Here is a 14,657-nt window from a genome sequence, read left to right as displayed (position 1 = left end):
CAAATGTATATTGCTCATTTTATTGGGCAACTAGCAGCCCATTTTATCAATGAGAAATAAATATTGATAAAAACTTTTTACATTCTGCCGTATTGCTCGTGTACATAATTAGATATGTATAGCATACCTATTAGAGATGGTTTAAGAGCATCTTCAACAACTATGTTATAATTCTTTTTAAATAAAGTATCAAAAGTTAAAAATCTTTACAAAACTAATAGTTACTCTATTTTATCAATTACATCATTAAATTTATTTTTAAGATATTCATATTTTAATAAAATAGTATTTTTATCCTCTAAACACTTGAAAGTTGGTTCCTCAAAATAGAAATAAGGTGTAAATTGACGATTTTGAAAATTGATTCCTCAAAATAAAAATTAGGTGAAAATCGGTTTCATTTTAATACAATTTTTCCTATATTGTTTGAGGAAAAATATAGCTTTTAATGATTATAACGATTTCAAATACATCAAAATGTGGGGAACACCCGAGCCATTGGTTATGTCTTGGTCGGATCGGTTCGAAGTGAGCTCACCGGATGTCCAAAATAGAAAATTAGGGTGAGGAAAACATTTGGGAACTAGTACTACTACATGATGACATTATTTTAGGCTTATTTTTTGGATGCAAAGTTTCCTTCTAGAAATCTAACAAAAAGGGGACTCAAAATTCACTCTCTCTCTCTCTAGAATTACGTTCGAGCAGAGGTCAGCTTGAGGGCATCAACAAGGTACGCTGTATTTGATACTAGGGCTACGTTTTTCTTTTTCACTATGACTTGTTTTGGTTACATTCTTGATAGATCTGAATAATTCTGATATAAAGTTAGGGTTTTTATTGTTTGATTTCAATCTCAATCAGGTAAAATTGAGTGTTTACGTGGTCTATTTTTATGTAGCTTATCTACTCAGATTACTCTGTGAGTAATGGAAGAACATGAGGATCGTGATACGCCTAGTATTGAGAAATCTAGTGTGATTGTTGATTCTACTGCAGTCGATGAAGTCGTAACTGGGAGATTGGGTGGCGGGGAGGGGAAAAACGAGGGTTTTTTGTCTGAGAGAGATGAAGGGGAGGATATGATGGTGGATGTTGTGGGTGCCGATGAGGTTGATGGTGATCATGGCCGTGATGATTTGGATAGTAAGGCGGGTTCTGTTGGGTTGGTTGAAGAGTGTACGGAGAAAGAAACACAGACTCATGATCCGAAAATGGATACTGAAGAAGCTGCAGGTTCTGGTGAAGATGTTTGTCATACTTCAGTTGGAAGCAGGGTTTTAACTTTTGAGAAAGTTGAGGTGACAGTGAAGGAAGAAGGTCTAAATAGAAGTTTAGAGGCAAGCAGAGATGTTCTTCAAGATTCTGATAGGGTTTTAACTTTTGAGAAAGTTGAGGTGGCAGTGAAGGAAGAAGGTTTGGAGAGGAGTTTAGAGGTAAGCAGAGACGTTCTTCAAGATTCTGATGGTGATGCTCAGAAATCTGGAACCTGTGTAAGAGATTCTGAAATGGCTTATGAATCTTCAAGGGGAGAGCCTCAATTTGGTGCAGATATTGCTCTAATAGACAGCAAGGAGCTAACAGAAAGAGGTTTGACCGAGGTGGTTGTGGAGCAGAATGTAAAATCTGTTGAAGATGTGGCTGGGGGAGATCATGTGATGGATGGAAAACCCGGAAAAGAAGCCGAGATTTTAGATTCCTCAAAGATTGCAGAGTCATCAACTACAACAGCTGATCTTGGTTCACTGGAAGTAGACTTGATGGTTGTGGAGAAGGATTTTGCCAGCAAAGACGAAGCGCAAGATATTGTTTCTGTGGATCCAAGTTTAGTTTGTGATAATAATCAAAATTCTTCAACTGAGTTGGTCAATGCAGGAACTGATGAAGTTGCTGGAAGGAGCAACGAAGATGGTCCGCATCCAACAATCGAAGTTGATTCTCAAAGAAGAGAAAATGGTTTGATAGATATGGAGAAATCACAGAGAGGTTTGTCCAAGGAGATCATGAAACAGCCTATTGAATGTGAACAAGCGGCTGATGGAGATTGTATTGTGAACGGAAAAATTGGAAAAGAATCTGAAGCTTTAGATTCCTCAACGATTTCAGAGCCATCAACCACAACCAATCTTGGCTCTAATCCTGGTTCTGAGGACGTTGATGTTGTCGTTGTAGATGAGGGCTTCGCCTGCAAAGATGAAGCCCAAGGTGGTGTTTTTGTGGATCCAAGTTTAGTCTGTGATAATAATCAAAATTCTTCAACTGAGTTGGTGAATGCAGGAACAGATGAAGTTGCTAGAAGGAGCAACAAAGAGAGTCTGCATCCAACAACCGAAGATGATTCTCAAAGAAGAGAAAGTTTGATAGAAATAGAGGAATCACAGAGAGGTTTGTCCAAGGAGATCATGGAACAGCCTATTGAATGTGAACAAGCGGCTGATGGAGATTGTATTGTGAACGAAAAAATTGGAAAAGAATCTGAAGCTTTAGATTCCTCAATGATTTCAGAGCCATCAACCGCAACCAATCCTGGTTCTGAGGACGTTGATGTTGTTGTAGAGGAGGGTTTAGCCTGCAAAGATGAAACGCAAGGTGGTGCTTCTGTGAATCCAAGTTTGGTTTGTGATGATAATAGAAATTTATCAACAGGTGAAGATGATGTCAATGTGCAAGCTGAAAATCTGGACCAACAAGCTGAAGTTGCCAAATTGAGCAAAAACCAGAGTTTTCATCCAACAACTGAAGTTATAACAAACGATGCTCAAAAGCCTGAAAAAGGAACTGGGGTAGGAGATTCTAAATTGGCTGTTGAATCGTCTAATGGAGAGCCTCAATTTGGACGAGAAACTGATGTAAAAGATAGAGAGGAAACAGAAAGGGGTTTGACCGAGGATGAGGAGATTGTGGAACAGCATACTGAATCTGTTCAAGAGGTGATTTATGGAGATGGTGTGATGGATGAGAAAACTGGAAATGGAGATGAGGTTTTAGATTCTTCAAAGATTCCAGTATCATTAACCACAGCCCATCTTGGTCCCGAAGAAGTTTTAACCACAAAAGTTGAAGCTAAAGATAGAGATTCTGAGGGTCCAAGGTTACTGTACCCTGATAATCGAAGTTTATCGACTGAGKTGGTCAATGCTTTTGAGGAAGTCAATGGTGTGACACCTTGTGCAGATGTAGCCAAAGATTGTGGTCTTCATGAGAACTTAGAATTTTCATATGAAGATGCTCACATGGAGAGAGGAGAAGATGCAGGGATGGACATTGATGAAGTATTGGGATGGAAAGATGAAATGTCAGAAATTGACGTTTTAAGTGGTAATGCAGATCATCCAGAAACAGATCAAGACTTTAACATTAACGTGAATTCTGAAGGTGGCGTGGAACAGGTACTTCTAGAATCTTCTTGTGAACCAGTCGTCATTGGCCAGCTAGAGGAAAACTGCAAGTCTCGACAACCCATAGTGTATGAGCGTCGTGTGCATGTTGAGGTTCCACTTTATGATTCACTGGATGGAAGTAGATCCCCTCTATTGGAAGATGAAAATTTGAAGGTTGAAACAGACTCAGAGGAAGATGATGAATCTGTGCAAGAAGAGGAGAGAAAGGCAGTTGGACGATCCACAAATGAGGTCACCGAGCCTCTTGAGAATGAAAGCTCGTGTTCATTGCAACAATCATGTTATTTCCAGCCACGGGGAAAAGGACGGTTCTCTGTTTCTGATTTGGTTTGGGGTAAAATAAGGAGTCATCCATGGTGGCCTGGGCAGATATTCAATCCTTCTGATGCATCAGAGAAGGCCATGAAGTATCATAAAAAAGATTGCTTTTTGGTAGCATATTTTGGAGATGGTACTTTTGCTTGGAATGATTCAGCTGTCCTGAAGCCATTCCGGCCAAATTTTTCTCAAATAGAGAAGAATACCAATTCAGAATCGTTCAAAAATGCAGTTAGATGTGCTTTGGATGAGGTTTCCAGACGGGTAGAGCTGGGGCTTGCATGCTCTTGTGTTCCTCAGGAGATCTACGAGACAATTGAATATCAGAATGTGGAAAATGGAGGCATTCGTCGAAAATCAAATAGAAGACCTGGTGCCGATGAATCTGCTGGCGTGAGTTCTTTTGAACCTGATAAACTTGTGGATTATGCGAGACTTTTGGCGCGGTTTCCTGGTGAAGGTGACAAAATGGAGCTTGCAATGGCAAAAGCTCAGTTATCATCTTACGGTCGTTATAAGGGATATCGAAACCTGCCTGAGTTTCAGTTTTGTGGAGAGATATTGGAAGAAGATGCCTCGATGCTAACTGAAGGAGATGAACATGTTAATAACCATGGTGCGAAAATATCAGAAAATTTTGAAAACAATCTGATGGACGGTGAATATCCCCACAAGGATCGAAGTTTATCAGATCTAACGGATGATGCACCATATTCTGGAGATGGTGACCGCACAGAAGGGGGCAACGTAACCAGCAGTTTAGTTTCGTCATCTGGTTTAAAAAAACGCAAGGCTCGCGATTCCATTTCTAATGGTTCAAAGAAAAGGCCAAGTCTACGTCTTGAGAAAGTACCTTCTGCTCTAATTTCAACTCCTAAGCCGTCTTTCAAAGTTGGCGAATGCATTCAACGGGTAGCGAGCCAGCTGACTGGGCCACCATCGGTTCTGAAGTCAAACAGCGATCCGAATGGTCAACATGCTGACCAACTAGTTGGACCTGCTGTTTCCTTGCAGATTCCTGAAAACTCGGAAGAGGAAATGATGATTGTGGAGGGTAAGCAATCATCTGTGGCTGAGATGCTATCACAACTGCACTTGGTTGCTCAAGATCCCATGAAAGGATACAGCTTTTTAAATACCATCATCCCATTCTTCTATGATCGAAGAACAGCTGTTTTCAGCAAGTCCATAAGGCAAAATTCATCCGTCGGAAGACCAGTCAGTGGTAAGAAGAGAAAAACGTCCAACGAAAACGAACCTGAAGAATTCGAATTTGAATTTGATGATGTTAATGATTCTTATTGGACGGATAGGATCATCCAAAACCATTCTGAAGAGCAATTGTTGCAAGATAATCAAAATGAAGGGCAAGAATGTCATGTTGTGGCTTATGAACCAGAAAAACCAGCAAAAGCAAGCCGTAAATCAAATAAAAAGCGTGCTTTAAGTAGTAATCACGAAATTGAGACGAAGGAACAATCAGAGCTTATTGAGCGAAGGCGGCAAAATTTGGCAACAGAAGTTGTATTGAAGTTCACAGAGGGCATCTATTTTCCTTCAGAAATTCATCTAAATAAAATGTTTAGACGCTTTGGGGCTTTGATGGAATCAGAAACTGAAGTCGATAGGCAGAATGGCCGTGCACGAGTGGTCTTCAAAAAATGTTCAGATGCAGAAGTTGCTCATAGTAGTGCTGGAAGGTTCAACATTTTTGGGTCAATTAGTGTAAATTATGAGCTCAATTACACCCCTTTAGTCTCATACAAACCTTTGCCCCTTCCGATGTCACAAGATCTCATGAATGCAAGCTAGCAGAAGTTATTCTTTTCAGACGTCAGGTAAACTATTGTTTCTGTTTCACTAGATATTCGACTATTATGTGAATTTTCTGCTGCTGTTTAAATTTCTTGAATTTTATCTTTCTGCCATTTTTGTTGAAAGTATACTTGGTTATCTGCTATTGGTTCATGACTTGACACTTATAGTTTAAATCTCAATTTTCTCCAAGTTTTCCCAACCTAGAAATATTGTCCATTAGGGTGTGCTTGGTACATAGGATATGACAAAATAAAACTAATTATCTCGCATTTGGTGCTACATTTAATGGGACAGGAGATGACCTTGTGGGACAAAAATGCATCTTTTGTCCCACCAAATAGGTGGAACAAAAATCAAGAAGACAGACAAGGTAGATAAATTATAAACCATCCATGTCAAATTAAAACCAAAAACTTGCACCATTCTTTCAACCGCCTACCTCACTCTCGCTCGTCCAGTCCTATCTAGCCTCTTCTGCTTACTAATCGCACTCTTAGGCTACAATTTCTATTGATACAAGCCAGCTTTGAGCTTCCTGAGGGGCCATTTACCAAATGCTTACCAGGTAAGTGCTTAGCGTCAAGAGTCACCACCCTCACTTACCTTGTCGGATAACATTCTCGGCTGTCAAAATGGATTTTTGGTAAGCACCTCTTATCTGCTAAGCACTAACCGTGTAAGAGTCTTCTCATTCACTTACCAGGTAAGATTCTCGGCCTTGCCATGCCTCTTACCGGGTAAGGTTCTTTGTCTTTGCTATGCCTGTTACGGGTAAATAAGCGACACCCTGGAAGCGTTTAACAAACAGCCCCTAAATGAAGTTCAAATTTAGGCAGCATCGTGTCATCTGTATGAGCAGAAACAGAATTCCTGCTTTCTAGCATATTTTACATTGAGGGTGTCGCTGCAACTTTGGACTTGTTTCAAGTATGTACAGCCATTTTCAGCTTTAGGCAGGCATCTGATGAGTTGGATCTTGAAATTGTACAGGTAAGACAGACGACCTGCAGAAGGCTTCTGGGGAAAGCATGAAAGGCAAGTATAAGCATGAATGTGGTTTCTTGCCTTGAATAAATAAAATATCAAGGGGAAATTCAAATTCCTTATCAGAGTAGTTTAGTTTGGGTTAGCACACCATGTTGAGGATAGTTGTATATGAGTTGTTGTCTATATACCTATTTCCATTACTGTTATGGTGGATTTAATGATAGTTGTTCATAGAATACAACTTTGAGAGTCTAATTTGAGATCCTGTCGAAAAAGGGGCCGTGATTGTTTGTTTGGTTGGCTGTTGAATATATATCTTGTGACCGGTCCTGACTTCCGGTCAAGTTTCAGTGATATTACTTGGAAATGCTCTTCAACTTTGATGCTGATGTTGTCCTGAAAAGCACATGAATTCTTTCCAGCTTTGAGTTTGACATCACCCACTTGAAAAATCAAAAGTTACTGATGTCAAGACTCTTGTAACAGCTCCTCCAAAAATGGAGGGAAAAACAAGAGATTTTGAAGTTTGTAGAGCATCTCCAACTCCTTTTTAAAAATGGAGAAAATAGGGATTTTAAGAAATTTCTTATTCCATCAGATTTTCCAAAACTTTCTTCAAAACGGAGAAAGTAGGAGGGTGCAAAAATCTAAGGTGAAGGAGCGGTTAAAGTTGAATGCTATACTTTTTCGAGATTTTGAATTCTTTATTTTGGAGAATATGTTAGTATGCTTTCAGCCTTTTTTTCTAATTATCTCAAACAGGTTCTTCAAAATAAAAGTAGTAAAGTGTACAGCGGAACTTTCCACAGATTTGGAAAATTCTCCAAAACTAAAAGAGTAAGAGTGGTTTTTTTTAATTCTTCCCAAGAAAACTAACACCCAGCTGTAGCAAAGTCGCACAGGGGATAATTGTTGTGTGGTTTGGACTAGACCGTAAATCGTATGTGTATTGAGCATTTTTCTCAAACAGCGGACTGTACCACATGACTTTCAAATTGTACCAAACTACACCGGAAAATGCGATGCGGAACGGTTTATGTGGTTTGTACTTATTGCACTTTATGCCTACAATCTAATAATTATAAGTTTAAAAATACATTAATGATAAAGTGACAGTAGTCCAAAAAAATAAAGAGTTTCAATACATCTGATTCTCGAATATATATTTCATAATTGAAAATAGTCTAAGAAGTAAAAAGAATAAACTTCAAACTGATGCGTAAGTTGTAACGTGTCCAACTAATTTATTAACATTGTCAATTGCCATATTGGATTAACCTCAAAATCCAAAAATAAAGTTCGAAAGTGTGATATAAATAATAAATTATTCTATATCTATATCTATATCTATCTAACTATATTATTTGTATATATATAGATGAGTTATTATACAATCCTTTACATTTGTACAACCAATACAACCCAATCTCAGCCGTCCATTTAATTTGATTAATATGGCATTCCATCGAAGTTTTGATTGTTTCATAATATAAAATATTGATCATAATAAATGAACTTTATTCATCTTCCATAAATATTCAAATCATAATAAATGAATTTTCATCATTTTCATAAATATCTCAATTTATTGGGTTGCATTGGTTGTACAAATGCGATGGGTTGTATTTGAAACGAACTCTCTCTCTCTCTCTCTCTCTATATATATATATATATGTGTGTGTGTGTGTGTTGGGAGGGGGGCATGTGTGTTATATATAAAATTAAAAGATAGACAAAATAAGCGGTACGTGTGGTTTGCATCGCGGTTTGATAACTCAAAACTGCAAACCACACTGCATAGTGGTTTGGTAAAAATGTAAACCGCAAACAGCACCGTGAAAGTTCTAAGCCGCGCTTTACAGTGTGGCGTTCGCAGTTTAGATGAACACCCCTAATTTATGTATCCATCTTTTGTAATTTATGTATCCATCTTTTGTTTCCTTTTAGTTTGTTTCAGAGAAATATATCAACCAATTTCTCTTGATTCTTTTCCAATCGAGATGTATCGATCCTATTCATGGCATGGAGTAATAAAAATGTACAAAACCTACGAATAAAATTAAACAAAAGTAAGAAAGCTTTTTTTTATATTATTTGATATTTTAACAATACAATTAATGTCGAAATCTCCAACGTGCAAAGTTGAATATAAGGGAGCATTTGGTTCGTAGAATGGATATCGATGGAATTGGAATTCATCGAATGAATTTGACTTTGAGGGAATGGAAATGGAATCTGATGGAATTTGAGCATGCCTTGTGATTGCATTTGGTTGCATGGAATTGGATTAGGGAAGGAATCTATAAGAAAGGAATTGAAATCCTAGCATATTGCCATGGAATTGTAAAATCTGTGCATGAAGGAATAGACTGGAATTGAAATGATTCCATAGTCTTATTTCATGAACCAAACATTCTATTTGAAATTTGGTCAAAGGATTGGACATTCCAATTCCTTTCAATTCCCATGATCCAAACAGCCCCTAAGGTTTTTGGAGGTTTTGATTTTACTTGGAAACTATAAGAAGAAGATTCAGAAAGAATGCAAGTCATTTTGTCTGTAACCTTGCTGATGCTTTATTCATGATAGCAAGTTTGTAGGTGACAGATAGAAAACAAGACATAATGTGATGAATTAGCTCCACTGCATATAATATAATGTCAAAGGTTTTTATAATCTTTGTTCATGCTTCCAAAACCATATCCATCTTCTTTCCCTGCACAGGTAGTAAGAAAATGATAAGGGTTCTTTGTTGCACATCAAAAGCCATAGGAGTAAAACAAGAACGGGCTTCTAAGCCAATATAACCCACCCGGAGATGAGGTTAGAAACAAAAAACAAGAACGGGCTTCTAAGCCAATATAACCCACCCGGATATGAGGTTAGGTTTATGTTTCTAAAAGTAGAGCGGTTGTTTCTGAAAATTACTCGCTTATAAGGTCTATATATTGCATACAAATTCATTATTTCATAAATTAAAGGAAAAACAGTAACATACCAATTTTCAAGACTGATAAACATCAGGAAGCTGGAGACCAACACTTGCAGCAGATTTTCCAAGTATTTTCTTCATTTCATCTGATCTATCTACTGCAATGTTGTAAGAAAATAGCAASTCCTACACCAATCCATCACAACCAAACCCAAATTCAATGAGCTCAAAACTATACCATTACTACTTTAAACAACTCAAGATGAAGCAGCTCAAATGATGAAATGTAAAAGAAGCAAGATTTCCAAAGCATACTTGGTTTCCATTGTTTAACAAGTGTCGGATGAATTTGTTTCTGATAGACTTCAGAGTATAAAGACATATTCAAGAAGGAAAGAGAGGAGGGCAGATTAATAAGATAAAGATAAAAGCAAGTCTTGGATAAGTCATAAGTCCTCAAGTTTACATATAACTATCTTATGTTTATCTTAATTGTTTTATTTGTCTTTCTTTAGGATCCGTGTTATTCTAAGAGTCTTTTACTTATTAGTTTAAATACCTTCATTGTTTACCTTTTTGGAAAATAGATCAATTTATTATAATCAATTCTCTACAATTGAATAGGGAGAGACTGCAGCCTCTCGAAAGTTGTAGGGTTTTAATACTCTAATCTTGGCAACCTTTTATCGACTCTTCTCAAATTGGTATCAGAGCCTACTGCCGCTGTTCTGTATTAGTAATCGTGTTACTATCCACGAATCACTGTTCACTATTCACGATCACTGCTAACGATTACTATTCACACGATAATGACTCGATCAACAACATCGAGGATGGACGAGGTGGAGGGAAGCTTGGGAACAGTCCAAGTGGAGGTGAACTCGCTGAAGGACAACATGCAGAAAGCCAGAAAGTGATCAAACAAATGGAAACAATGTTGATATTGCAAGAAGCAACGCTTAGGAGAACAAAGAAGAGCAGGGGAGATGATGAAAGCAACGACAATGGACAACCAAAAAAGGGGGACTATCGCGTAGACAAAAACTACGATACTGGTCGGTTTCTTGCGATAAGGGGGAGGAAACTAGAGTTACCTGTGTTCGAAGGGACAGAACCAGACGGTTGGATATTGAGGGCTGAAAGGTATTTCGCTCTTAACCAATGAAGAAAAACTAGAAGTCTTGGTCACTGCTTTTGAGGGTGACGCCTTGCTGTGGTTTCAGTGAGAGAATAAGAGGAGAGCCATTAGGCTATGGGAAGCTCCCTACTTTCCTCAAGACTCTTTTGTAGAGTAATCTAAAGAGATTTTGTATATTTTCACATGGTACCAAAGTCAAGATTTATCACTCTAAGGACTCAACACTTTGGGGAAATCTATACCCCGTCTAGCCTCTTCTTGACAATCAGGGGCAATTTGTGCTCATCTAGTCTCTATTGGAGGAGGTAGAGTCCCACATTAGCTAGACTTGGACCATTTCCCTTTGGTATATGTAGGAACCTCCTTTCTCTCCTCAGAGCTCTTTCCGAGAGTAATCTAAAGGGATTCTACATATTCACACAATACCAAAGCCTACAGCTGTCTGTAATATGCAAAACCAAACAACAATCCACAATTATAAATGGAAGGTTCATTAACAAGGGATTATCATCCGGCAACATGCTAGTGTAAAATCAACGCACATGGGAATAGAAAATGAATTCTTAACATAAAAAGGAAATGTGTACCTGGTGATGATGGACACTTTTAAAAAGATAAGTATAATCATGGGCAATTTTAATTTTTTGCTGGATGAACGATGTCTCCAACCCATCGCCATTTTTCTTGAACTCTGACTTTATGAAATCTCTGAAATGGGCTTTATGTTCTTCATTCCCAATGTGTTTCTTCACTGCTTTCATTAGCTCTCTATAAACCTTCACAACTTTCAAAGCCTCACCAGATCCCATCCTTTGATTCAGATTGATTTCCCTCTTTTCTTACACAAAATTCTCAATCCCTGATTCGATTTTAAGAAGTTAAAATTCATTTTTAGGGGATTGACCAGAGTCAAAATATAGAACTTATATCACAAGAAACTTTAGACTTTGTCAAAATACAAGTTTCACATGGATGTGATTTCCAGCGCAACATAAACAGTATGTTATTTGTAGCAATAATTGCTATTGATTTAGAAATGCCTTCTCCAGAAATTGAAAATCAATGTCGAGTATGAAAAAAAAAAAAAACTAAAAGTTCATAATAGACATTATCTCTGGAGAAATGCCTTCTCCTTATGGTTAGTGTACCTTCTATTACATATATCAAATGAAAATGAGTCTTGCTTGCATTTATCTGTTACAGAAGATTTCCAAATGCAAAGTTTTTTTCTTTATGAATAGCTCTAAAAGTTCAATATGAAGTTTAACTTCCCCTTCTAAAGATGGTTGAGGATGGTATAGCTCATGTACATTAGTGGAGCCAGAAAATGAGTGGAGAATGAATGAAATCTACAAATTGGTCATAGTTTTTATTTTGAGCAGCGAAAATTTTGTAGATTTTACACAAAAATTTCATACACCTCTGTTAAATACAATTATTAGAGAAGGGATGATCAGAATTGCTTGCCAATGTATGTCCCATAACTATAGTCAAGCAACTTACAAGTCAGACCATACGAAGACAAATGAACATGTATGAACACTTCCACATTCGGACATATATCAAATCTGATGAACACACATGGTTTTTGCACCAGCCAGTTGAATGCTGCTTTTAAGGGTTTAGGGTTTTTAATGGTTGTTAATGATGAAATGACCGTTTATAACTATGCTTTTTATCGGCACTTGCTAACCAGAAGATAATGGCGCTGTCGTTTGACCTCATAGCTTGCACGAGTTTTGACATTGTCCAACAATAGCACCTAAGCGTCTATACAGGTGTCACACTCATGGCTAAGCTTGGAGTTTTGCTAACCCATATCAAGTTTATAACAACAGGCAGGGGAAGGGGGACCCAAGCCTCCTAACACCAGGGCAGGACCTAATCTTTTACATAAAGCAACTAACAAAGTTAATTTTCTCCTTCTTTTGCTATCGTCTTTTCATGAATTGAAAAACAGCATTCTTTCATTAGCTTTAACTCCATTTTGTAATTGGAATTGAAGACAATCTAAATAGGCAAGGAGAAGATAGTAGGGAAATTCATAAAATAAAAAAGGATAACTGGGATCCACGTAGTTGCTTGAAGTTTGTCTCGAACCTACCCATTGTGCTTGCAAAAATGAGGATAGATTACATACATGTAAGTGAAAAACACCATGTTACTTGGCACTAAAGCTTATTCTTGCAAACTTGAGGTGTTGTTTTTAAAATGAAAAAGCATGCCACTCTGCTACAATGTCTAAGCTCTTAATATTTGTTTCATTCTTGATGAGATATAAGAAGGGTAACATGAAATCATAACCATAATGTGTATAGCCACCAGATACCAGAAAAGAAATCAAGTAATAACTTGATCACTCTTCCTAATGCATTGCAGGCAGAAATCTCAAGCCAAAGACTAATCGGTGGGAGCTTCTTAACCAAATTTTACGAAAATATCAAATCATCAATTAAAAATTCAATGTATCAAGTGAATATTTTCTGTTTAAGATAGTTATGATAGATTAATATAAAAAAAAAATTGAGCAAAATTAGGGCACAAATAGAAAAACCTGTTGAATTCCCTTTCGTAATCTCGTTTCTTCGGCTCTTCCCTAAATCGGTCAATCGCTCTTCCGAGTTGGCAGTTGCGCTTGCGTCTGAGCGTCTCCCTATTCCCGTCGGGAATTCTTCATTCAACTGTGATTTCAATCCAATTAGGGTGACTATGGATTTATGCTGCTTGTTAAGTCCCATTTCTAACGAACGCTGGCTAAGTGAAAACCAAGAAGTCATTTTACCTTACCAACCAAGATGAATTCCACGAATTATCGGGTAAATTGTTACATAATGATATCGTTTTTGTGGATTAAAGGGTTTTCAAGGACAGTTTATTAAACGTTATCAGGTAAGAACGATGATAATAAGTGCTCACCAAATAAATTATTGCATAAATACGTTTATATTATAATTTTATCTGATAAAATAAATTATAATATTGACTCCTGATGGTAAGTACTACTTACATGATTTAACAAATCAAAAACATAGATCCAATAATCAAATTGTTTGCCCAATTTAGGCACGTCCATCCATTTAATTTATTCCTAATAAAATTATTATTTTTTGGTTATTTTGTAACATTGACCATTTATGTCCGGCCCCCATGATATGATATAATGAGATAGAAATAATACATGTATACATGTTCAAATAACCAATATGTAATATTATTATATATTTTTTCATTTAATTCATTTAAAGATTGAGCTTGACGAGAAAGACACATCCTATGTCTCATTTTCACTCCGATGTCTAGGACAAAGGGATACGTTTATGTTGGATTGTGATAGATTTCGATAACAAAAAAAATATGGAAGCAAATAAAATCGAAAATCACAACCTTCCAGGTACCTGATTACATCTGATACAAGTAACTAAACAAACATAGAGGGTTATTAAAGAAAATCTTTTAAATGGAAGTGAAGAACCCAATAGCAAGATCATCTCTATTGTGTTCACACCCCAAAGCTTCAATCACTTGTAAACAGGAAGAAATCACCTTTCTCTTCTCGTGCAATCTCAAAAGCACCACACTTTATATTGATAATGTGTGTGTGTTTTCTAGTTTTCGGTCCATTTTCTAGGGTTATGAAGAGGAAGAACTCAAAAGTCAAATTAGGTTTAGGGTTTAGGGATAAACATCCTTTTATAAGGCCTAATCCAACTAAAACCCAACCATATTAGATCAAGACCTAATCTTAATTAAGCCCAAATAGGTTAGACTATAACCAATTAGTCCCTCTAGTAGTTAGTTAACACTTTTTAATTAATTACCCATTAAACTCTTAAATATTATTTATTGCTTTTACATTGATAAAACTTTGTGTGCGACCCAATAGGCTCATGCATTTAACTATATCACTATTTTGTTATGTTTATGAGCGTATCTCCAACTAGGGGTGTTCAAAAAAATCGTTGGACCGCTCAAACCGGCCGAACCAAGTCAAATCGGACCGTTTTTGGCGGTTTGAGCGGTCTGGCGGTCCGGTCTGGTTTGGAAAATAGCAAAACCGGGCGGT

At 37.1% G+C, this 14,657-nt stretch overlaps 1 protein-coding gene and 1 long non-coding RNA gene across 4 annotated transcripts; one reads left to right on the top strand and one right to left on the bottom strand.

Annotated features, from left to right (window-relative positions):
* Window positions 1-578: 578 nt before the first annotated feature.
* Window positions 579-6,819, top strand: LOC112515267. 3 transcript variants are annotated; one of them, XM_025121994.1, is made up of 4 exons: window positions 579-733; window positions 902-2,205; window positions 2,284-5,557; window positions 6,528-6,819. In XM_025121994.1, exons 2-3 carry the CDS (start codon window positions 930-932, stop codon window positions 5,529-5,531), a joined length of 4,524 nt encoding a protein of 1,507 aa, XP_024977762.1. In that variant the 5' UTR covers window positions 579-733; window positions 902-929; the 3' UTR covers window positions 5,532-5,557; window positions 6,528-6,819. The 3 variants fall into 3 exon arrangements, with proteins under 3 accessions (XP_024977762.1, XP_024977752.1, XP_024977744.1); XM_025121984.1 differs by having other exon boundaries at window positions 2,278-5,557; XM_025121976.1 differs by having other exon boundaries at window positions 902-5,557.
* Window positions 6,820-9,075: 2,256 nt separating this feature from the next.
* Window positions 9,076-13,317, bottom strand: LOC112523810. Its single transcript, XR_003070300.1, has 4 exons — window positions 13,149-13,317; window positions 11,182-11,453; window positions 9,523-9,642; window positions 9,076-9,240 (listed from the first exon to the last, which is right to left on the bottom strand). It is a non-coding gene; the product is annotated as an uncharacterized LOC112523810 (long non-coding RNA).
* Window positions 13,318-14,657: the final 1,340 nt, after the last annotated feature.

This window comes from Cynara cardunculus, assembly GCF_001531365.2.
Source record: "Cynara cardunculus var. scolymus isolate 2C chromosome LG 1, CcrdV1, whole genome shotgun sequence".
Taxonomy (NCBI): Eukaryota; Viridiplantae; Streptophyta; class Magnoliopsida; order Asterales; family Asteraceae; genus Cynara; species Cynara cardunculus.
The sequence above is the reverse complement of the archived record's forward strand: the minus strand, read 5'-3'. Positions and strand labels throughout refer to the sequence as shown.